The sequence below is a fragment of the Ixodes scapularis genome, unplaced genomic scaffold (assembly GCF_016920785.2).
Source record: "Ixodes scapularis isolate PalLabHiFi unplaced genomic scaffold, ASM1692078v2 PGA_scaffold1__304_contigs__length_218370807, whole genome shotgun sequence".
NCBI classification, from domain to species: Eukaryota; Metazoa; Arthropoda; class Arachnida; order Ixodida; family Ixodidae; genus Ixodes; species Ixodes scapularis.
This window is the reverse complement of record NW_024609846.1, coordinates 66921759-66945790: the sequence shown is the minus strand read 5'-3', so window position 1 is coordinate 66945790 and position 24032 is coordinate 66921759. Positions and strand designations below refer to the sequence as shown.

The window sequence follows — 24032 nt, the reverse complement described above, 5'->3', positions numbered from 1 at the left end:
AAACCCCGGCTTCGTGTTGTTCCTCCCGGATGGGCATGCAGCCAGGCAACCCTACCACAAATTGTGGGATCAAAAGCTTCCGCCTGACAACACTCGAGCGCGGCTCGTGTAAGTGGGCACGAAAACTGCGTGAACACTCTCCTTCGGCTCGTAACAATCAACGCCTCGGCGGACGCTCGGCTAGTGGCTCGTGTCCAGCCACTGCGGTGATGAGAATATCCGAACTCTAAAGATGGCTGGACCTCAGCACGCGCTTTCTACATTGCCAACCCCAACGCGTGGGTATGATTAACTTTAACGGCACAGGATAGGCACCAGGCCACGTGGAGGCTTGTTCTGGCTCCGAATAAAGACCGATCTCACCAAGCCTTCCTTCCACGCATGCATGGCGCCGCTATAACTGTAGTTCGTACGAGGCCAGACTTGTACCGTACGCATTACAAGTAATCAAATTACTTGTAATCGATTACTTTTTGGAGTGATTTCGTAATCAGTTGATTACTTTTATTAGGCAGTAATCACAAGGGTAATCTGATTACTTTTTGAAGTAATAAAATTACTTGTATACGTTACAATTTGTCCATCGGACACCCCCCCCCCCCCCCCCCCCCCCGCACACGCCTTTTTTTATGAAATGACAAGAATAATAGTTGCTTTTTTTTCTTTGGACGGAAAAAAGAAAGATTCTTGCGGAGCTGTAGGAAACGAGGTCAATCTCTTTCTAGGTACAGTTTCTGCGGAATGTCCGTTTTTTTTTTTTTTTTTTTGAGCTGGGACTGGGAGTGGGAAGCCCCAGGAAAGCCACAGTGCGTGCCAAAGACCATACAGGGCGAAGTTTGAGGAAGCAGAATGTAGCTTTGTGAGTCCTTCGTTTAAACTAGCCCGCTCACGGACACACACACAGAAATAAAAAAAAAAAAACAAAAAAACTCCTGCTTAGGGTACCTACTCGCAGCCCGTAGGAGAACCAGAACCGAAGAATGCCTAAAGCGGATGCAAAATATAACAACGGCAGTTGAAATATTTCCCCATTTCCCTTCGTGGTCTTTGTGACAAGCAATGTCTCGAGTTGAGAAGTGGTCGGGGCGATCTCTTCCGCTAATGGATACTACAGATGATCCGTTTCAAATCCTGGAGCTGGTGCTCTTTTGTATAACATGCGAGCTCATCCACATGTGAATAATATAATGAGTGACGCAAACTTTGAGCGACAACCCTTGCTCAAGCTTAACAAGATCTAGAACCCCCTCCGCTCCCTCCCCCCCCCCCCCCCCCCCCCCCCCCACACACACACTGGCGAACGCCCAAGACATTAAACGTCTTCAAACGAATTCTATGTTGTGTCCGCATTGTGAAAATGCAACGACCACGAAGAGAGCGCCAGTTTTTTCTCTTCAATACTTGTGAAAATGTGAAATATATGTTGGAAGTAGTTCATTGTTATGAGCGCTAAAGATGTGTCTTCACACAATAAAGCAATCGGAAAAGCAACGATTACTTCTTTAAGTAATGTCCAATTACTTTCGCCGTCGAGTAATCAAGTAATCTAATCCAATACTTTTTAGCCAAGAGTAATAGTAATTGCAATCGATTACTTTTTTTTAGTAACGTGTACAAGACTGTAGGAGGCAGACGCCAGTTCACGAGATAGCTCATGCCGCCTCGTGCTCTGCTCGCGCAGACCTCCAGCAGGGTTGTCGCGCGTGCAGAAAGAATACAGCTCCCAAGATGCGTTTCGGCAGCGGTGGCATATTCAAACTAGCTGTGAGATCGGTCTAATCGAACCTTTTGGCGACTGCCGTTGACAAGAAAGAGAAACTAAGGAAAATGTATTGTGTTATTAATGTTAGGGGATGGAAATATTTAGTGAAAGTAAAAACATTGTTTCATGGCTCCTTTAAACCTGGGTTCACTCACTTCCAACTGCTTTCGACCGGGTTCTGTAAATCGTCTTGGGATCTCTTACGACGGGAAAACACAGTTGCGCCATCTATTGTGTGGCGGTGGAACACTTGGCATTTCCCTCTATTTATTTTTTAAGTGGAAGCTGAAGCTGTTTTGTATTTGAGGAAACACACCAAAGTCATCTGAATCTGACCCTAAAGTATCGAATATTGAAATCATATTTTTAATTTGGTGCATGGAGACTCCAGAAAATCATTTTTAAAGTAGCGCTGAAGGCCCCCATTTCCACTGCGTGATGTCACAAGAGTTATCGGGATCTCCACTCTCGCGCATATTACGCTGTTAGCAAAAATAACACGCCCAGACGTGTAAACCGTTGTCCCATAGCGGACACGTCAAAACGTGTTCGTTTTACATGCAGCCATGTGTGTTATTTGTCTACACACAAGATGCCGTGTAAACTTAACACGCTACACCTTGTCTGCCTTCCGCAAAACACGTTTCGAGCGTGTTCCTTATGAAACATGGCGGCCAGCAGCCGAGAACAGGCGAGACACGAGCCCAGCGAGCCGCGCGCCTTTCAGCCGAATTGAAGCACACAGGAGGCGTTAGTTGTCGTTCGATGTCTTTTGTACTAACTAAAGTCTCGAAGCGGCGGACGTAGCTCCGTGCAAAGATACGTACGTGCGTCGTCGTAGGTCGGTGGCGTCGGTAGCTTCAACGGAGCCGCTAGACAAAAAAAAAAACGAATGCCGAACTCACATGGATAAATAACTTGAGCAAACTATTTAGAATCGGGCGGTAACTTTCGCCACCTAGCAAGATATTTAACAGCCTATAGTAAAAAAAAAAAAAAAAAAAAGTCTGTTAATACGCTGCGAATGACCACGGCTAGACAGCAACCCTACATACATCGCAGGCAACACCAGTACCAGGTACTACACAGCACCGACATGTACACAGACACAACAACCGACACTACGCCCGACACGTCCTACTCGAAATTCATTTCTCCCCGCGGCGCATATAAGTTTGACATGTGCGGGTGAGCTCTTTGGTCGCTGACCATTAGAGCTTTATAGAAGAAGACACAAAACACCGCGCAATAAACAGCCATGTGTTAGAACTGTTGGCATTTAAAAAGTATGAATGCAAAATGTATAATGTTAGTCCGTTGTGACAAATAACGATATATTAACAATAAATCTTAAACCGGTGATGAAAAAGTTCAAATTTTTTTTATTTTCTTGCTTGACCAGGGTTATGAGCAGTCCGACTAGCTTGAATCAGATAGAAAAACAAATTATTGGGATTTTGTCATTACGTATACAATAATAAGTGAAAATGATCCCTGCGCAAAGCATTTTTTATATATTTTTCTGAAGGACATCCGCCCAACACTTCACTTCCGCTAGTTGCAGTACGGGAGCAGACGCCTTCACTTTTGGGGCGTTTTGATGCAGTTTGTTGTCGTATGTCGTGTCGGTGTCGAGTGCAGTGGTGGGGCTTGGGAGTTTGTGACCGGTGTTATTCGTGATCACTGGTGTGGGGCGCTGATGCGTCTTTTTTTTTTTTACTGCCACCACCCCGAATTTTGAAGAAACACGGGCCCGTAGCTCTGCATTATGCTGAATCGCGAGCTCCTTCTCTGTTGACGTCGCTTTCCTGGTACCACTCGTGGATACTGCAAGCGTTTAAACAGTGTGCACCGTCTCGCCTACATCCCCGGTGACGTACTCGACCTGTTGAAACTTATTGCTTCCGTCATTTTGGAGTACGCAAGGCAGTTATCTCGCTGCTCTGGTTTCGTCTATAAAAGCAAGGCAAAACGCTCGTAGTTCCCGCCCTCAGTACACGTTGGACATCTTCCACACCTTGACACCGGATAACTGAATAAACGAGGATTTACATTCACTTCAGAGGCCACTCTCGCCGCTTCCTCACCTTTGAGCAGCAGGATCAGCTGGCGACAAGCCGCGGATGAAAGGCTTGAGCATCAACAGCCCAAGCGCACTCGGTGCCGCTGCGGGCGATGCGGGTTTCTGTCAACCGGGAGGCCAGCACAACACGTGACCGTTCCAGCTCTTCGTCATGACACGGTGTTGCAGAGAGCAGGCTAAAATACAACTACACGGACTACCGAAGTAAACGCACTGCTATCGTAAATCTTGTCTTGTGATTGCGCCTTTGATCATCTTTTTCGTTTTGCTGGAGAGACGCGAACGACGGGCATAAAAATCGCTTGGATATTCCGCATACCTCGCAAAAGCAATTACCCCGTCACCTTGCAAAAAGCGAGAAACGCTGAGTCAGCACCGTCCTAAGCTTCCCCTGTCTTTTACCTGCTTTAGAACAGTTTGTACCTGGTAGTAGATATGCCTACTGAGACTGAAACAGGGCAGTGCCAGAGAGAAAGAGACAAAGTTGGGAAAGCTTGCTTGCTCTCCAATTTCTCAACTCTCAAGCGATTGTACCGTAATAGATGCACCAACGCCTCTTCTCAAAATAAAAAAAAAGCACGGCGTTCACTACGTAAAAAATGGTCTCAGTACATGCACCTGTGGACAGGTAGGAAATCTTGCCCTAATTTATTCACGCCGCATGACGAGCGCAACAAACTCGCACGCGATTTACAGGAAAATATCGGTGGCGACTTAAGTTTCCCTGCAATTCTGTATAACCGGTCGGTTGTAGGAACGAATCATCTACTCGAGCGGTGTGCGTCACTGTGCAAACGCAGTCCAACACGAAGCATAAAAACAGCAGATTTAGGACAATAATCCGGAGTCCATTATTTAATTAAAACGACGTAATTTTGTTGAAAACACCCACAGCTTCTTACTCACGGTATGCGTCGGGATACGTCCATAGTTTGAAACGGAACGAAGGAACATTTACTTTTAAAAACGCTCGCTGCGTCCTCCCGGACCAGCTGGACTGGATCAGCTGACGACGACGGGGCTGAACCCGTTGAACCTCCACCCCACAACAACCGATGTGCGCTCCGTGTTAGTGTGGGTTTCTACCTCCAAGCACCGCACCACACACCGCGGACGTTTCAGCTCTTGTTCGCATCGCCGTGTTGCACCGAACAGAACGAGATCGCCGAAGTCAACGCAGCGCTCTCGTGAACCTTGGCTTGTGGTTGCGCACTCCTGGACCCTGTGACTCCCTTCGCTTTCAAAACACCCACGGCGATTACGATTGATACTTTCCGTCTTCTGGGAACATCACAGGGGCTATTTTCCGGTCACGTCTTCGCAACATGTGCTTGCAAACCTACGAGCTTCTAGCGTCCCGACAAACCAAAACAATACCGGCGCCATGCTAAACGTGCGTTGTTGCCAGATTTTCTCCGACCAAACAAAAGCAACGAGAGCAAACCGGCTCTAGTTTCCAGCCTACATCGGCGTTGCGCCATGGCCAGATTTTCTCTGTCAGCTCTAACTTAAAGATGACGTATACACGAACTCATTTCTGTTACGTCACGGCGCGGTGGTGGCGCGTCGGACGCACTTCCGGTCTGGGGCTGTGTGCGGAAGTGCCCATTTGAGACGTGTATTCCTGCGTTATTTTGAAAGAAACCAGACAAAAACCTGCCTTGTCGTCAAAATGCTGCGACTGGGGCTGTACCAAGAGAGTCGAGAAAGGTTTGAAGGCCAGTTTTCATGCGCTCGGTTCGTCCGAGTACGGGGATATGTGCCGTGAAAAGGGAAAACCTGACGCCGTCGGACCACGATTGCTTGGGCGGGAAGCATTTTGGGTTAAATTCACGGATGCTACTGGCCGTCAAAAAATTATTTGTTTGGTTCCAAAATGAACGCCGGAAAACCGTCAAGTTGTACGGACCACCTGCGGACTACGTTTAGTGCGTCTTCAAGTTCAAACGGTCGCCTGATCGTTCGAACTGTCGTCTGCTCTTTCAAACGTTTCGGCTTGTCGTCTGCTCTTTTAGAGGACACCGGCCCGTAGACCTAACTTGGGCCCGGTACTTGCGATAAGAATTAAGTGCGGGCCTTAAAAGACTTAAGTTTGAAGGTTGGTAAGCAGACTCGACGTAAACAGTAGATACAATGAGATGTTGATCATTGTTACCAGTGGCCATCACCGACTTGTTATGCCTGATTCACTTGGTTAGATTCTGCTTGCGATTTTCAGTATCGACGTCGACCATCTCATCTACGGTTCACGCTTTTGCAGTCCGAGCGACGTCGCTACTAAAAATTGCGAGCGAAATCTCATCATGTGAATCAGGCTTTAGCGTACGTTTTGCGGCGTCCACGCGGAATGAGTCGCCGCATGTCCGATTATTCACGCGAAGTTTTGCGGTGTAACGAGCCTCGTTAATTTTGCTGACGCTGCTCAAGTAGTCAGACATCGTTAGGAGGACGTAGAATCATCAGTTCCAACGCGAAAAGGAGCGCGGGGACTCACACCTGCGCCGACAACATCGCATTTCAATGGTTTGTTTATGGGCGACGGCGAGCTTTTTGCCCACACCCCCATCGCGCATGCGCGGCGCCGGTGGCGTCCGCTAGGGGCGCTCCAGGCGCTCCGGTTTGTTTGTAAACATGAGTTGGTGTATAGATGCAGCAACTGGTATAAAGTTTTAATATGGCGGCCACCACAGAACGCCGTAAATTCTGAGGAGGGTGCATAAGAAGCGGCTGCACCTTCGATTGCAGTTGAAGGGTTGAAGCCAAAACGAAACCAACTGCAATATCCCGTGTTCAGATCGAGGGCACGCTTTTTATGTCTATTTTAACTGTTTAGAACGAGTAATTAGACACATAACTGTATTTGTGGTGTGTAAGAAACTATTATCAAGACCACTAAAATAAATACAAACATGGGCGACAAGAGAGAAGCCGCATTGCCATCGACCAGAATCAATGGCAGGAATGGCAGCGAGCGCGGTAAGCGCTGGGTTCGCCCCGTCCCGCGCGGACGGGGCGAACCCCGCGCGGGCTCTAATTTTACGTTCGAAACCGACCACTGCCCTCTTACCAGGCTGCAGTAGATGTCACCAAAAAATGGAAGGTTGCTGCGATGGAGTTTGGCACTTCAGGATTATAACTTTGATGTGACCTACAAAAAGGGGAAGTTGCATTCAAATGCAGATTGCTTGAGTCGTTTGTTCTAAAATAAACCGTTAGCCTTTTTTTTTTTGCATGGAAGTCAATTTTTTTGTGTGTTTGTGTGTGAACGAGTACGTATGTATAGATAATGGAGTTCCTGTCATCTAATATGGGTTTTGTATGCTCTAGCTCTGCTGGTCGCACGCTCAAGCCCGAACCACATAGGGCGTATTTGCGACGTATTTGCGGGCGTTTTGGCGGGCATAATCCCGACGTACAGCGGGCGTCGGGACGAGCGCTTCCGAGGTCGGCGTAAATACGCGCGTATTCGGCGATCCGACTGAGACAGATATCGGTGCATCGGCGTATTTTGGCGTGGCGTATCCGGAAACGTACGGCGCGGTGCCGGCCAATCAGCTCCCGAGTAGGGAGGCGGAAGTTGCTAAAAAATCGGCTTGCCTAGCTATGCGGCCGGCTGGCCGCCAAAATGGGAGCTCGCTTGTCGTGTTCGCCGATTTATCGGCGAACTGTACGAAATCGCTATATCTCTTTGGAACGAGCGATGAACGACTGAGACAGAAGAAAATACCATCGATGTTGCGGGCGATGTGAAAAGAATTACAAAAGGAAGGGTTTTGAGCAGAGGTAGCGGCCGTCTTCCCGCCGGGAGTTTTTGGCAACTTGATGGTTGCCACGAACATTTTTGAAACAGGTGTTAGCAAATTAGGCTTTGGTTGCTTATTAACATTCAGTTATTTCTTTCCCCTTGCGGAACGTAATGATATAGCAGTCGATCTGCATTTTGCCTCCATCATGAAAGGCGCGAGTCGGGCTACACTGGACCGAACGCCGAGGAGACGTTGACGAAAAGCGCCGTGTGTGGTTTGGCGACCTTCCCCTCTTCCCTTCTGTGAGAAAAGCGCCCGCCAAATCCCGTGATTTCGCCCGCTGATACGCGCGTAAATTCGTCGAAAATACGCCCTATATGGGTCGTCCTTCATGCTGGAAAATGTAGGCCGCTTTCGGTTAGGCCATATTTTTTTGCGTGTTTCATTTGGCAGCCCTTCGGGCGGAGTCGGGCACTTGCTAGCGTTTGGGATCTGACGGTTCCTGACGTCGTGAACAACTAATGCCGTTCCTCCAAGGGTACAAGGGACGGTAGACCCAGGCCTGGACTACGGTCAACGACCCTGGCAGCGGGACAGCTCTCTCGTTGGAGCAGTTGCTGACTCCTCCATCCCAAAACCCTATTCCAGTCGGCGGAGGAGCTGTTGCGTATGACCCGTGGCGGAGTTAAACGCCGTTATGAGTGCGCCCCCCCCCCCCCCCCCCCCTGGACCATTTTCTGCAACGTCTGCACCTGTCCGTTTGTTTTCGTCGAGCGCTTCTCGTGGGTTAAGATCGTCTGAATCAACGAGCCTGGCGCCATCGTCGCTTCGGAAGCACGCCTGCCCAGCGAACGCACCAGACGGGCGCCGTGATATAACATTCGAACGACGTAAACAACGGCTAAGGTTTCACGACAGAAACACAAAGGCACAATCTGGGGCGATACGAAAATCCGGACGCCTTCATTTTCAACGCGTAGACACGAAGGGTCGAAAGTTGGCACGTCACGTCTCGGTCCTGGACGATGTTTTGACCCGCTGCGTGGATTCCAACAAACCGGTGTTTTGGTAAGACTCTCAGCGCCGTGTAGACCGACAGTGAAGTATTCACGGCGGCTGAGTTTCCGTAATAATGGAATGTGGGGCGCTGTTTGAACGGGACACCTTTGTGTGATTGGCCGACCATCCGCCGATGTGGGGGTCCCTGCCTAGGAACCTAGGGAGAACGAAGGGTTTAAACTGAGCGAACTTCGACAAGCAAAGTCTTCTCTGTTCTTGATCGAACTGTACATCATGTAAATAAACAGTGTACTTTTCGATAGAGATCGCGGCTCAACGTCGTTCCCGCTGAGCTTTAGCCCGGTGCCTCACTCGAGTCGCCCCTCCACCACAATGGACACCGCTCGGTCCCAATACCCAACAGCATGCAGCAAGGCAACCCTACCATAAATTGTGGGATCAAAATCGGTCGCCTGACAACACTTGAGCGCGGCTCATGTATTGGGCACGAGAACTGCGTGAGCACACTACTTCGGCTCGTAACAATCAATGCCTCGGCGGACACTCGGCTAGTGGCTCGTGTTCAGCCACTGCGGTGATGAGAATATCCGAACTCTAAAAATGGCTGGACATCAGCACGCGCTTTGTACATTGCCAACCCCAACGCGTGGGTATGATTAACTTTAACGGCACAGGATAGGCACCAGGCCACGTGGCCGCTTGCTCTGGCTCCGAATTGGGAGGAGGAACGTTGCTCATATTTCTGGAACCTTTTGGCGACTGTCGTTGACAAAAAAGAAAAACTAAGTCAAGTTTCTTGTGTTATTAACAATAGGGGATGAAAGTATTTAGCGAAAGTAGGAACATTGTTTCATGGCTCCTTTAAGCTTGGGTTCACTCACTTCCGACTGCTTTCGACCGAGTTCCTTAAATCGTTTTGGGATCTCTTGCAATGGGAGAACTCGGTTGCGCTATCTATTGCGTAGCGCGGTGGAACACTTGGCATTTCCCTCTATTTTTTTTTTTTTTTAAGTAGGAGCTGGAAGCGGTTTTGTATTTGAGGAAACACACTTAAGTCGTCTGAATCTGACCCCAAAGTATCGAATATCGAAATCATTTTTTTTTTTTTAAATTTGGTGCATGGTGGCGGCAGAAAATAGTTTTCAATGTACTGCTGAAAACCCTCCTTTCCAGAGCGTGACATCACAAGAGGAGTTTTCGGGAATGTGCCGTCTCGCGCATTTTTAGTGCCTGTGAAAACTATGCACGCGCAGTCTTGCTATTTTTAAAAAAAGGGCAAAAAAAGATTTCGCGACTAGTACCAGTGCAGGGGAATACACTTAGCAAGCTTGCAATTGCACGTGCGGTCCTCAGCAGCACGTGCTTGGCGGCCGAACGATCGCCTTATGACATTACGACAGGTCGTATGTTTTTCGTCTTTCTCACTTTTAGTTGCATCTTCCTGGAAAACGAACGTGATCTTCAGATTCACAGGATAAAACTAAGCTAGTATCAACCACTGTATCAGTTTTCGAAATACATGTTCAGCTTCCTTCTAATGTGCTAGCATTAGTACTAACGTGAGAGGGAAAAGCTGACGGCGTTCGTCTGCGGACAAAGCAGTACATGTACCAAAATGAGTTGCTGGGCGAGTTGGATAGACATCTTGACGTAAACAGCGCAAATAAGTTACGTAAGGAAGAGACAACAGGAAGGAAAGAGCGCTGACTCACAACTGAGGTTTTGATAATGATGTAGTGAAAGAGAAGGAAGGTGTCAAGTGCGGTAATATTTTTAAAATAAAGAAGGTTTCTGAGGGCTATATTAACGGAATGACAATTTACATTTTTAAGTAATCCAAGTGAATATATCTACGTACAAATATTCTGATGTGATCTACAAAGTTGACGGTGACCCAACGGTTACTGGTTGTCACAGCCAGAAAGAAAAAGAAGAAGAACCACGATGTCGACGGTGATCCCAAGGGGGGTTGGCTTCCACAGAAATGAAAATTGAGAAGGAAAAAAAAAAAAAAAGGAGAAGAAGAAAACAGGAAGAAAAAATAATTTAGGGATTAAAATTCAAAAATTGGAGCTCTTTCGCCGTCAGAGCAATCGAAGGCCTACTTAGGCAGGCTAGGCCCTTATTCGGGATCTTGCACGCCTCGTACACCTCTCTAGTCTTTTGTTCCTTAAAATGTTTGAGCACCTTAGTCTCAGAAAACCTTGGTGTGCACCCGCATTCTCTCACATGCACAGCAAGATGGCCCGCTGGCGTTGAGTTTAGAGAAAGTGCATGTTCCCTGAGTCTCACATTGATGCACCTTCCAGATTGTCCCAGATACACCTTCTCACATGACAACGATATCTCGTATATGATGCCGCTGTGACATTCCACGAACATGCTTGCATGGTTGATTTTACATAGGTCGTGTGTATCCTGCTGTTCGTTGATTTTTGGACATAATCTTTTAAGTTTGTCGGGCGCCGTGAGGAGGATAGGAACCTCAAACTTTGAGGCTACTCTTTTTAGGTTATGGTAGTTATGGCAGTGCATGTAACTGGAATCGCGCCGCGTAGGGAGCAGCAGGTTAGTGGAGGACAAAGGCGAGAGGGATCGGCGACGTAATGGGGCGGAAGCCAATGCGAGCGCAGGAAACCGGTGAATAGCCTAAGCATCGTGAGACAGCGGATGCCGCTGCTAATCGTGCAAGGCGGGAGAACGAGACTGAGGCGCGGAAGCAGCGCATAGCTCGGCTGGCCGAAACGGGGCGCAGCAAGCGGTAGCCGACGCGGGTCTGCGTGTGACAGACTAGGGGCCAAGCGGGCTCAGCGAGCTGGCTTCGTCGGGGAAAAAAGAATTAAAGGAAGATTTTTGGTGGATTTTTAGGAACTACGTTAGCATGAGCCTTGGGAAACGCCATACACGTCCCCTTTGAGAAACGCTAGCGCTAAACTCGTAACAATGCCAAAAAGAACCGGCAACAAATAGAGGAAGCAAAAGAGAAAGTCAAACAAGAAAACCAAAGCAGAAAAATGAAACGATCAACTTTAGCGCTTCCCAGAGGGTAACGTGTCTCGCGTTTCCAACGGTCAAGCTAACGGATTCCTTAAGGTTCCACCGATAGAAAAATTCCTTCTTTATTCGCGCATTATTTTTTTTTTTTAATTTAAACCGCTTTTGACAATGTCTAAAACAAACACTGCTCATAGATAGTACGTACATTTGATTTTGTCAATACAGCAACACCTTCGCTCTTGTGAGATGCATTTCCAGAAAAATCTCTTAGATGGCGCCAGCATGCCACTGTGGGTTTTCGTCGTAAGATGGTAGAAAAACTCGTTCGCAAGCAAACGTAATTGTGCGAACGGGCCTCTAGAGAGAACGATGACGAGCTCGAACCGTTGAGCATGTCATCCTCTCTTCGGCTGCAAGACGTCACGTTTCCGGGAAATATCAGTGCGATATGCGATGTAAGAACCGGAAAGCCATGCCCATCCAATCCAACGAGCTACGTTCCTTTGTTCTTTAACAACCACATTGGACCGGTACTATAATCAGTATCACCTGAAGTCCGATTGCAGACGACGCTACAAACCGACGAGGCCGATCAAGCAGCACCAGAAGTGCATCGTCACAGCACTCGTTGTCTTTGTGAGTATCACCGGCTTAACCAATCACAGAAAGAAAGAGAGAGTAAGATGTCGGCGCATTCACAGTGCATGGTTGTTTTGTTGGTGATAGCAAACAAGAAATACAATGACCGCTGTGACGACGCACATTTAGGCACTGCTGGAATGGTTCAATAAGATTGTAGCGTGATCTGCAGTCGGTTTGGGCGTTTCAAGCATTACATAACAGACGTGTGTCCAAGTAATTGGGCAGCAGGACGAACGTGAAATCTATAGAATTGAAGTAAAATATCCAGGTTTTATCACCTACCGCCTTGATTTGTTACGTAAAAATAATTAAATTGAGCTTCGCCAAGACGCCATTTTTAATGTAGATTTTTGGAAGGATCGCAGAAAACAATCCCTCTAACTTCGGATGCATGTTCTAAGTTATGCAGACTATCTAGTCTATCAAATAATGTTATTGTGCAAATAAACAGTTTTATAAATGCACTCTGAGAATAAACGATTCTAATTTTTTTTTTTTTTTTTCAGAACAGTTAACTTTTTTTTGTACTAAACAATCATGGAGCTGCTAGAATATTTTTATTTCTGCATACCACCACCCCTGAAACACTGGAAACTCATCAAAATTCATTGGACTTATTCCAGCGTACTCTCAACTGATTGCCGCAGTGTGCAATGTTGTGTGTCTTGATTCGTCAATTTTCAGTCAATTTGGAACTGCATTTAGCTGTATCGTAGATTCGGTATTTCTTTTGGCTTGGGCATTGCTTATTGTATTCTTCTTCGCATATAGCGATGTTTTCTTTGACGCTTGTATCAGCTCTGGAAGCTACTGCATCTGTATCAGCTTGAGGGAGTTGTTCATAGCCTTGCTTGACCCAGAGGTCACATTCTGGAACGAAGAAATTGGAATATTATAACCTTTTTTGTTGGCTTCCTTTCCATCGCATTAATGTTTTACGCGACAGAGTAAGACCGAATATTATCTCCATGGACTTTCCAGTTATTGATAATGTCCACGCAACATATTTGGCAATGAAGACTCCTTAAGGTTTACAACCACCAATAACACAAGTAAACTTGATAAGAAACAAATAGCCTCGATGATAACTTTTTCATATGTCACATGTAAATTTTTATAAGGAAATGAACATTTGAGACAGTCACATGCTAGCTTTCACATCTCTAAAGAGTGATGTTTTATGTTCACGTTAGAATAGTAGAAAATTTAAATTATAAACTAACGCTCGTAATATCACATGAGTGCGAAAGTAATAACGGAACACCAGCAAGTTACAACATGAAAGCAATAAATTCACCAGAAGGGTTTCAAGGTGTAGCAGGCATTCAGCATCCGTAGACAAATTCGAAAGGGTTAATTTTTTTGTTTCATCAGCTAAACTTAAATGTGAAGCTGACATACCGTCAGCTTCACATTTAGGAAAACACATTATTTTTAGCACGAAAATAAGTATATCATGCACAACATAGTAAACATTTTGGGCTCTTATGAGAGATTTATCTGCGGAGCATATAGAACTCAGAATACTTAAAGTTTCAAGTATTTCTCAAGCACTCAATTTTAATTTCTATAAGAATAATTAAGAGTTTGAATTGAAAACATGTTCGGTACATCTAAAGCCGGATGACACTGCTTATACATCACACAAAAGACAGTCTGCATACAGATTCGAACGCGAGTGACCGCGAGGTTCGTGCTTCGAATGCCGCATGGCAATGAGTTCAAGGATGAAACTTGGCACGCGGCATTCAAACCACGGATATTGCGCTGACTCGTGTTTACAGACTGTCTTTTGTATGAAGTATGAGCGCTCTGGACCCCGGCATAACAGTTAGCAAAATAAATATATAATTGCATTTTATTAGAACGCATAGAAAGTTCTATTAAACCTCTTAATTGTTCTGTATACCTTAACAACAGCTTGGAAAACGTGCCGTAATCAGATCACCGATTCTCAACTGGGTGATGCAGAGGAGAAGTCTTGCAAGATTGGTATTTGTACGCCTATGTACGATTCAAATAAATAAAGTGTCAATTCATAACTTAGCAATGCGTAAGACATATTTCGATATTTTTTAGAGTTATTGATTTTGAATCATTTTTTTTTATATTGCCCAGAAAGTATCGAAACGAATCTTAAACATGGGGACAGCGATAGAGATATCTAATCACGGAAGGATGGGCAACAAAGCAATCCCAACAAAACTTCGAAATCTACGTACGTCATCACGAATAGCCAGGATAGTATTCACGCCAGTTTTTTTTCCAAATTATTCAGGCGCTGTCTCATTGAGAAACCAGTTGGACCACTCTACCCGTCGACACGAGGAAAACGCGTTTCCGGCGAACTTGTAACATCCCAAGAAACTTCGATGAGCACACTCTCAGCTCTCGAATTATTTCGTCCTTTGACGGAAGATGCTGTAGCCAGTTTGTGGTGTACCAGTAATTTTAGGGTAATGCAGGATATATATTTATTTAACTGATAGATTACATTCGGTTGACAACGTCTTCTTGCCCTGCGACCGCGCCCAGTCTGTTCTTTCGCGCAGGCCTCACGTTCTTCAACGGGGCTCGCTCTCCCTCGCCGGCGTCTCCGGTTGCACCAGCCCGCGCGCTATTGCCTGGACCAAAGGTCGTGTTCGCTGTGCGTGGCGAACACGCACACAATACACGGCACGCACACAATACACGGCAATATCTCCCCCTTAAAAAAAAACTTCACTTTTTCACAGGCCCAGCCGCGTTGGTGTCTGACGCGTCCGCGTTGATCTTCTGAGAAGAGGAGAGCTGCCCTCCGTGCTCTGGCCACGTGTGCCATTAAGCGGTCTGGCTGGCGAGCTTGGAGTGCCTACCTCCGGCGTTGCAGGATCGTTCTGCGTGGTTGGAAAATCGTCACTGGAAATCGGAGACGATGAACCGTTTCGCTGGCTGATGCCGCGGGGAGGGGCAAACTTTTTCGATGTTTTTGCGCCCTTGAGGCTATCGTCTTGATTCGGAGATATTCCCTCCTCCTCCATGGGTACATGTCGCAGCTGTTCAATGTGCCGTTTCCAGGTATTTCCGTCGTTCGTGCGAATCTCATATGTTCGATTTCCCAGAAGTCGTACGACGACTCCTTTCGACCATTTCTTGCCGTTCCTGTAGTCTCTTGCCCAGACCTGGTCGTTCAGATGTAGGTGTCGTTCTTTCGAGTTGCGCGAGGCGTGCTGCTTCGCCTGTTTTGATCGCACGACATCCGTTATTGATGGTCTAAGAAGATCGAACCTTGTGCGAAATTCGTCTCCTGTCATCATTTTGGCAGGAGTTGAGCCAGTTGTCGTGTGCGGGGTTGTCCGGTGTGCCACCAAGAAGTTATGGCATGCCTCTTCCATGGTCAGCCCCGACTTCAGGCTTGCGTTGACAGACTTCTTGAATGTTCCCACGAAGTTTTCAGCCGCACCGTTCGTTGCGGGATGGTTCGGGGGTGAGAATGACTGCTGCACTCCATTTCTTGTCATTAAATCCCGTAATTCGCTTGATCGGAATTGCGGGCCATTGTCTGTCACAATCCTTTCTGGCAGTCCATATCTTGCAAAGAGAGTTAGAAACACTCTTATGGTGGCTGCCGAAGTCGTCGAGGTCATGGGCACTACCTCGGGCCATTTTGAATATGCATCAATGATCAGCAAGAAATTCCTTCCTTGAAAGGGTCCTGCGAAGTCTGCATGCAGGCGTTGCCATTTCTTTTTTGGGTATTCCCACGGGTGTGTGGGAACTTTGGGTGCCTCGTTGCTCACTTCCTGGCACGGCCGACAACTTCGGACCATCGTTTCGATGTCATGATCCAAAAGCGGCCACCACACGTAGTGTCGTGCCAGTCCCTTCATCTTTGTCATTCCTGCATGACCTTGATGCAAGTCGTTCAAAACGTGTTTTCGGTACCTCGAGGGTACGATGACGCGTGTTCCCCACATTAAGCAGTCGAGCTCCACGGTTAGTTCTGTTCTGCGATGGAAGTAAGGTTTGAGGTCTTCGGAATTCACTTGTTCCGGCCATCCATCCATGGTGAGTCTTAAAACTTTAGACAACACAGTGTCCTTTCGTGTCTCTCGGCTGACCTGCTTATGTGTCAGTGGTAGTGCTTGAAACTTTTCTAGATAGAGACATTTGATTTCGTCCATTCTTGTAGTTTCTGATTTCATAGTGCCCTTGTCAGTCATTGGGAGTCTCGACAGCGTGTCTGCGACTACGTTCTTATCACTCGACACGTACTTCATGTCGAAGTCATACCACTTTATGTCGAAGTCATACCCTGACAAGATGATTGCCCATCGCTGCATTCTTGCTGCGACCGTGCCTGGGATTCCCTTACTGGGATTGAAAATCGATACCAGGGGTTTGTGGTCCGTCCACAGCGTGAAGTGGCGTCCAAACAAATACTGGTGAAATTTCTTTGCGCCCTCAACTAGACTCAACGCTTCTTTGTCAATCTGAGTGTAGTTTCGCTCACCTTTAGAAAGCGTTCTTGACACGAAGGAGATCGGCCTCCGTTGCTTGTTGGGTAGTACGTGTTGAAGTACTGCACCAATTCCATGGCTCGATGCGTCACAGTGCAGTTCCAGAGGAAGCGCAGGGTGATAGTGCACTAGCAGACTCTGCTTGGTGAGTTGCTTCTTCGCTTCGTTGAAGGCTCTCTGGCACGATCTCGACCACTCCCACCTTTTATCTTTTCGCAGCAGTTCATGTAGTGGATGTAGGATGTCGGCTGCGTTGCTGATGAACTTCCCGTAGTAATTCAGGAGTCCTAGAAATGCTCTAAGTTCATTTTGGTCTTTGGGCATCTTCGCTTGTAGGATCGCATCAACCTTCTTAGGATTTGGGTGGATTCCTTGTTTGTCTACAACATGTCCTAGGTACTCGATGGAGTCCTGCATGAAGCAGCATTTTTCTTTTCCCAAGCGAAGGCCACTTTCCTTGAGTTTTTGCAGTACGATGTCCAGGTTCCGCAGGTGATGTTGATCGTTCTTGCCAGTTACCACGATGTCATCCTGAAATGCACCTGTGTACGGCAACTTTCCAACGAGTTCTTCCATGACGCGTTGGAAAAGAGCTGATGCTGGAGTTATTCCAAATAGCACTCTGTTTACATGATAGAGCCCTTTGTGTGTGTTGATCACAGTGAGGTCTCTGGATTCTTCCGCTAAGGGGATCTGGAAGTAGGCTTGTTTACAATCCAGCTTGGTGAACTTCTCCCCATGAGCAATCTTCACAAAGAGGTCTTCAGTCTTTGCTAGTGGGTACCTATCTGGCTTCAAGGCTGCGTTGAGTGTAACCTTTAATCCCCGCATATGCGCACTTGTCCGTTTGTCTTCATCACTGGAACAATTGGAGTCGCCCACTGACTCCTCATCACAGGAGTGATTATGTGCTCTTTCTCAAGACGATCCAGCTCCTCTTCGACCTTTTGTCGGGGGGCGTATGGAACTGACCTTGGTCTGAGAAACTTTGGTTGAGCATCATCATTCACGCAGAGTTTCACGGCGTAGTCCTTCAGTTCTCCCGGACCTTCAAAGATGGAACTGTGTTTCTGTAGCACACCTGCGAGAGTTAAGGTTTCTGCACGCACGTTGTGCAGTTCCTTTTAGTTCACTTGAAAATCCTGAAGCCATGCTCTTCCCAGTATGGGAGGTCCCCCATTCTTCACCACTTGGATTTCATGGGGCTTGACTTGCCCGTTGTACCGCATCTTCACTTGAACCCTTCCCTCTGGAACGATGGGCTTGCCGGTGTACGGCTTCAGCGTTATTCCCGAAGGTTTCAACTGGATGTTTGGAAGAATTTCTTGAAACGTCTCCAGGTTGATCACAGTCACGGGTGAGCCTGTGTCAATCTCCATCTGAAGAGGTTTGTTGCAAATCTCCACAGTTACTGTGATGGGTTTCGGGTAGCTTGAGTCAATGAAATAAAACGGAGTTTCGTCTCCCGAGTTCTGTGTAATGACATGGTTGGTGAAGCTTGGCCTGTCCTTTTTTCTTGAGTCTTGTGGATCTCGTTTCCTGTCGCGACAGACCGATTGGAAGTGTCCTGTTCTTCCGCATTTTTTACAAGTCTTGTTCCTTGCAAAGCAGTTTTCAGGGTCGTGATTGGTTTTGCCGCAGCGATGACATGGGGTCCTGCTTGTGCGAGATTTTCCTTTTTCTTCGCTGGCCTTTTTCGGAAGTGACGTCTTGTGTTTCCGGCCTTGCACCAAGCGATTGACATCTTGCTGGATTTCGGTCTCGCTCCTTATTTCTTTCGCATCCTTCATTGCTACCTCCATCGAAGTGGCAAGATCCACCGCTGCCTTGAATGTCAGCAACGGTTCAGCCAGCAGCTTTTCAAGAATGTTTCCGTCCATAATGCCGTCAATGAGCTTGTCCCGAAGGCGGTCGTTAAGGGAAACACCGAAGTTGCATTGCAGTGAAAGCTGTTTGAGCGCAGCTACGTAGTCTGCGATGGTTTCGGATTCCAGCTGCTTCCGGTGATGAAATTTGTAGCGTTCGACCGTTTCATTGGGCGTCGGGTCGATGTGGTTCTGCACTAGGTGAACGATCTGTACGTACGTCTTGGTGCTTGGTTTAGCAGGTGCTGCCAAGTTCCGTATCAGTCCGTACATTTCTCGTCCGACGATAGAGAGAACATCGGCTCGCTTTGATTCCGGAATGTCGTTCGCAGAGAAGAAAACTTCGATCCTTTCGATGTACGAAGACCATGATTCCGATTGCTGATCAAATTCTTCAATTTTCCCGATGCGAGGCATTCTTTAGGTTTGAGATGGGGCGTCACTCACGTTACCGCTGTCTCCTTTGTTCCGATGTCGCTCAGTTGTTTATATCCGTCTTTGTTGCATAGATCCCATCCTCGTCGCCATTGTGGTGTACCAGTAATTTTAGGGTAATGCAGGATATATATTTATTTAACTGATAGATTACATTCGGTTGACAACGTCTTCTTCGGTGTGCGACCGCACCCAGTCTGTTCTTTTATGCCCGCGTGGGTTCGAATCCCATCCTCGTCGCCATTGTGGTGTACCAGTAATTTTAGGGTAATCCAGGATATATATTTATTTAACTGATAGGTTACATTCGGTTGACAATGTCTTCTTTGGTCTGCGACCGCGCCCAGTCTGTTCTTTCGCGCAGGCGTCACGTTCTTCAACGGGGCTCGCTCTCCCTCGCCGGCGTCTCCGGTTGCACCAGCCCGCGCGCCGTTGCCTGGACGAAAGGCCGTGTTCGCTGTGCGTGGCGAACACGCACACAATACACGGCACGCACACAATACACGGCACAGTTCATTACGTGTGCTGCTCTCAGGTGTCATGTTTTGAGAAGTCATCGGTATTCGAACGCCTAAAAACAAGTTTGGTTTACTTTGAGGAGTTTGGAAACTTTTCAGTGCACTTTGCCATTATGCTTAAGTCGATTGTCGCACAAGGGACCCTTCGCAAAAACATCTCAAAGGGCACATCACCGATGGTATCTTGGTTGCGTGTCCGTACTCCAACTGCCACAAGGTATTTGGAGTGCAATTATCGTCCACAGCACATTTGAGTGGGGCATTTTCACCTTTGACGTGTTTTTGGACGACGGCACATCGCCTGCAGATCCACTTCAGGTTGAGGACCCTTCAATTTCATCGACTAGTGCGGATTGTAATGAAGCCGGTGCCTTTGCCGTGAGAAACCCTTAGCAAAAAGAGGCCGTACTTCAAACGAAGTTGAAATATATTTAGTACGAGTATTCATTTTGTATTTATTCTGTATTATTTTGGCCGCATTCGAAATACGCCCGTAAGGTATTCAAAATACATTATAAGTATGAATCAAAAAATATTTTAGATATACCAAACACATTATTCCTTCACACTCAAGATGCCATTTGTGCATTAAAAACCGGTTACATAATTTTTTTTTTCGATTTTGTCAGCAAATGGTGTTCCTGTGGTATTTGAAGGCACTACTAAATACATCTTACAAAGCTACATTAGAAACGAACACAAACACTACGACGCACTGAACAGCTCATTCACAGTCCCGTAGACTGCTCTAGAACCTTATATAGCCTACATATTGAAGGTAATCATTTTTTCGGTGACCACCTCCGCGCTTATTAAGGTTCCAAGTATTCGATCTTCTCCTCGGGAGTCTGTCAAAGGGGAAACAGTGTTTTGAAGTTCGTGGACGATATCTCTTACTAAAAGGCATTGGTACAACTAATAACAATTCGGCGCAGTCCCTAAAACAATATCCGCACAAACGGCTCATAAAATACATGTTATTGCTTCTCTGCGTAGCACCACTCAGGACGAAGCGAATCAAGGCAGTTTCTACACTTTAAAATACTGTAAACGACTTTATTTTCGTGAGGACCTAATTCTCGCAAAGTTCGCGAGTCGCCTACAATTCCGAAAAATAGGCCCCGTGAACAATTCCGGCAAAATGTAAAAACATTAAAATCTATATTGCGATCCCAGCGCGTCGCGAAAATTAGAATTTGCGAATTATTCCAGAACTCCAACTTTGACCTAAATCGCGAAATATTGAGCCCGCGAACAATAAATATTTTACAGTAGTTGTTTCGCCTTTCCTTTTTAGTAGTAGACTTTAATATGGTAGCTAATGTCACTATATTAAAGTCACTATTCACATCACGTACAATGGTGAGTATACACGTTCAGTGAACTAACATTGTGCTAACAAAACCACGCCAAACGTATCTGTTCACAGCACCTGCTGAAGCTTTCCAGCATCAGCAAATGTTCTGGTTGTAGTTCTTCGAGCCCGTTTGTGATTGGTGTGCAAGGAACTGATCAGGTGTGTTCTTGATAGAAAAAAGGAAACAATAACATAAACTGGGCTGATTTATCAGTGCGGTGCTGCGCAATTCAGTTGACAAACTAATCAAATGTTGTATTTAGGCGCTTCAGTTTACTCCATATCTGGTTGAAGTGAACTTCTAGAAGGGGAGCTTTTCAATGTTTTGGTAGTTTAAGTCAAACTACCAAAGTATTGTAGTCAAAAGGTACTTAGAGTATAACACATCAGTATTTACGATTTTGAGGTATTTTAAAAGTATTCTGCACGTATTTTTGATTGCTCCATTTTTTAGGGTTAAAGTATATTTTGCATGAATTAAATAAATATTTCAAGAAATATATGTGAAAGGTATTTTGTGCCTATTAATTTAGTATTTACATATTTCAAAACGCATGAAGGGAACTTCAAATGTAGTTTAAGTAAAGGTATTTTAAAGTGATTTTTAGAAGTATATTTTAGTACCAAGTAAAAAAAAAAGAAGTTTGTATTTTCGGTATATTTTTCGTGTACTTACAATTATGAACTGTATTTCAAGTACACTCATATTAGAATGTGGTATATTTCAAACGTATTAGTTTTCGCTAAGGGAACTCCCATGATGGTAACCATGACGTGTTTATAGGGAGTTTTAGGAAACCGTTTTTGCATATCCGATACGGTAGAATGGGCCCTCCGTTAGGCACTGCGCATGCGCTATTACAGAAGACTAGCATATGCGTAGTTCATACTGGAGGGCCCATCCTACTGTATGGGATGTGTAAAAACGGTTCCCTAAAATTCTCTATAGTTTTTATATTCGGAAGCCTTGCTTCCCAAGCATCATATACTGTTCCACTATCTGGGCCTCCTTCTGGAGTTCGGTTCACTGATCAATACGTGGACAACGAGGTTCGAATCAAATCACTCTTAGTTTAAGAACTGTGTGCGCCAACTAAAAACTTCAAATCTTTTTGCAAATGTACCCTAGCGCAGGGGCATCAGTTACTTCAAGCTTACTTGGATTTTGGCACAATTCTAAGCCCCACTGTGGACTATAGAAAGCGTGCGACAAGACAGGTGGCGCCGCAGTGCGGCTCCCAGCAGAGTCGTTTGGTAAGAACATTAGTTGGATCGGCGTGGCCCCTTCAGGTGTCGCACGCTCCCTATTATCACTCCGCAGCCAATCGGATTGCGACGTTATTGTCACACGCTTTCCATTATCACTCCGCAGCTAATCAGATTGCGGCGTTACTAATTATGAAGTCCAAAGAAGGAATCGGGCACCGCATGAACAGAATATGTACTGCCATTTTCACTGACAAAGAACGGCAGTTCTTATTATGTTCATGCGCTGCCTGATTCCTTCTTCGGTCTTCAGAATGAGTAACGCAGCAATCTGATTGGCTGCGAAGTGATAAAGCGACAATGCAGTGAGAATTCGACAGTCACAGTGGCTCCGCGGTGCGGCTAACAACAGAGTCGTTTGGCGGAAACATCAGTTAGAGAGGCGCGCCCCCTTTAGGTGTCGCACGCTGCCTATTAAAGCAGTACCCCCTTTAATATGCAGATTTTTGTATTAAATTGCAGCAGTGTTTCAGGAATTGAGGAATATTGTTGGTAGGTGCTAGTGTGACAGACGAAGTAATCTACATCGGAACAGCCTACGCTCATGAAACGGTTGTGGCATTTCAGTCGCATGAACATGTGTTCGGGAAAATTCTTCCGGGTTTAGTGATCAATAAAGACTGTTTTGTTTACGCTGCGCAATTATTATAAGAGGTTCATGCCACCGTTCCATTCCACTATTACGCGGTTAGTATATGTGTGATCACGTCTGCCTAAATGTATGACAACTCTGAGCGATTACTTTCCGCTTCCACACTACAGTGTTCATAAAAAGTATATCCTAATTAGGGGGATTCGGTGGCCGAGTGGGCTGGCGCACATCAGCTCAGAGCACGTGGATCGAAATATATCGCTGCAGAAACCTGGGATCTTCGGTTCAATCCTTGCCCTTGCCCATATCGATCTGGATGAGCATCGTATCGGCGTGCGGTCGTGTATGACGATTCACTACTGCGTGATGTACGTTAAAGACTCCAAGCTAGCGGTTGTACAGCACTGGCTAATTTTTTCATCTACAGCTGGGAGGCAAACCGTCCGTTGAGGCAGACTAAGTTCTAGGTCGTATAGACATACACACACTCCAATTTTTTTTCGACCCTAGTTGTGAAACACATGATTTCATTTTAGGATGGATTCAGTCAAGAAAAAAGTTCTTTGTGCGTTAGTTAGGCAACCTGACGGAACCGGAAATCAGTAATGTGATGAAAGCTTTGCAAAAGCTTGGTGTTAAGACAAGCAGTGACCTTAGCTACGGTAGTGAAGCAGACTTGGCGGGTTATCTGTAACCAAGTGAAGAAGGAAACTGTTTGTAAGCTTCTGTGCTGAAGGTAAGAGTTTTTCCCTTGGAATAATAGGTAGTTTTCGTATATCCTTCTCGCCGGCCCACAATGCTCTTCGCAACCCGCAATGATACCCGGAACTCCACAGACAAGGCCATCGGCGCGCAAGCGAAGTAGCGGCCTCTTTGTTGCGGAGGGCTTAGCGGAGGCGGAAACGCAGTCTACGAGAACTCCATATTGCGGCAAAATCTCCCTTTGATGCCACTAGTTGGGTAGGTTGCATAATTTGTAGCTTTAACGGCCGTCTATTGGTGTTAGAATTTCATAGACTATTGATAAAAATAATAGGCGCCTGATACATAAAGTCTTCCGTAGATATATCATAGTTTATTCATTCAATTACAGAAACTCTCAGCAGCCAGACATTAGAGAGGGGACTGATCGCCGCTGAAACTCATGAATACATTGGCTGATGGGTGCCAACTACTGAGAGCGGGCCCCGTTTTCCCATTGCAAGTTTCAGAAAAACACGTAACTATTGAATAAGGTGAGTTAACGATTG

The 24032-nt window shown here is 46.2% G+C and overlaps 1 protein-coding gene across 1 annotated transcript in view; it reads right to left on the bottom strand.

The window, feature by feature from the left end:
* Positions 1 to 12923: 12923 nt before the first annotated feature.
* Positions 12924 to 24032, bottom strand: part of LOC115321014 — a 44165-nt gene continuing 33056 nt past the window's right edge. Inside the window, exons 6-7 of the mRNA XM_040216487.1 lie at positions 13652 to 13750; positions 12924 to 13120 (exon numbers count right to left, since the gene is read on the bottom strand). Of these exons, the coding sequence (XP_040072421.1) occupies positions 12924 to 13120; positions 13652 to 13750 (296 nt within the window). The remainder of the gene's footprint in view (positions 13121 to 13651; positions 13751 to 24032) is intronic.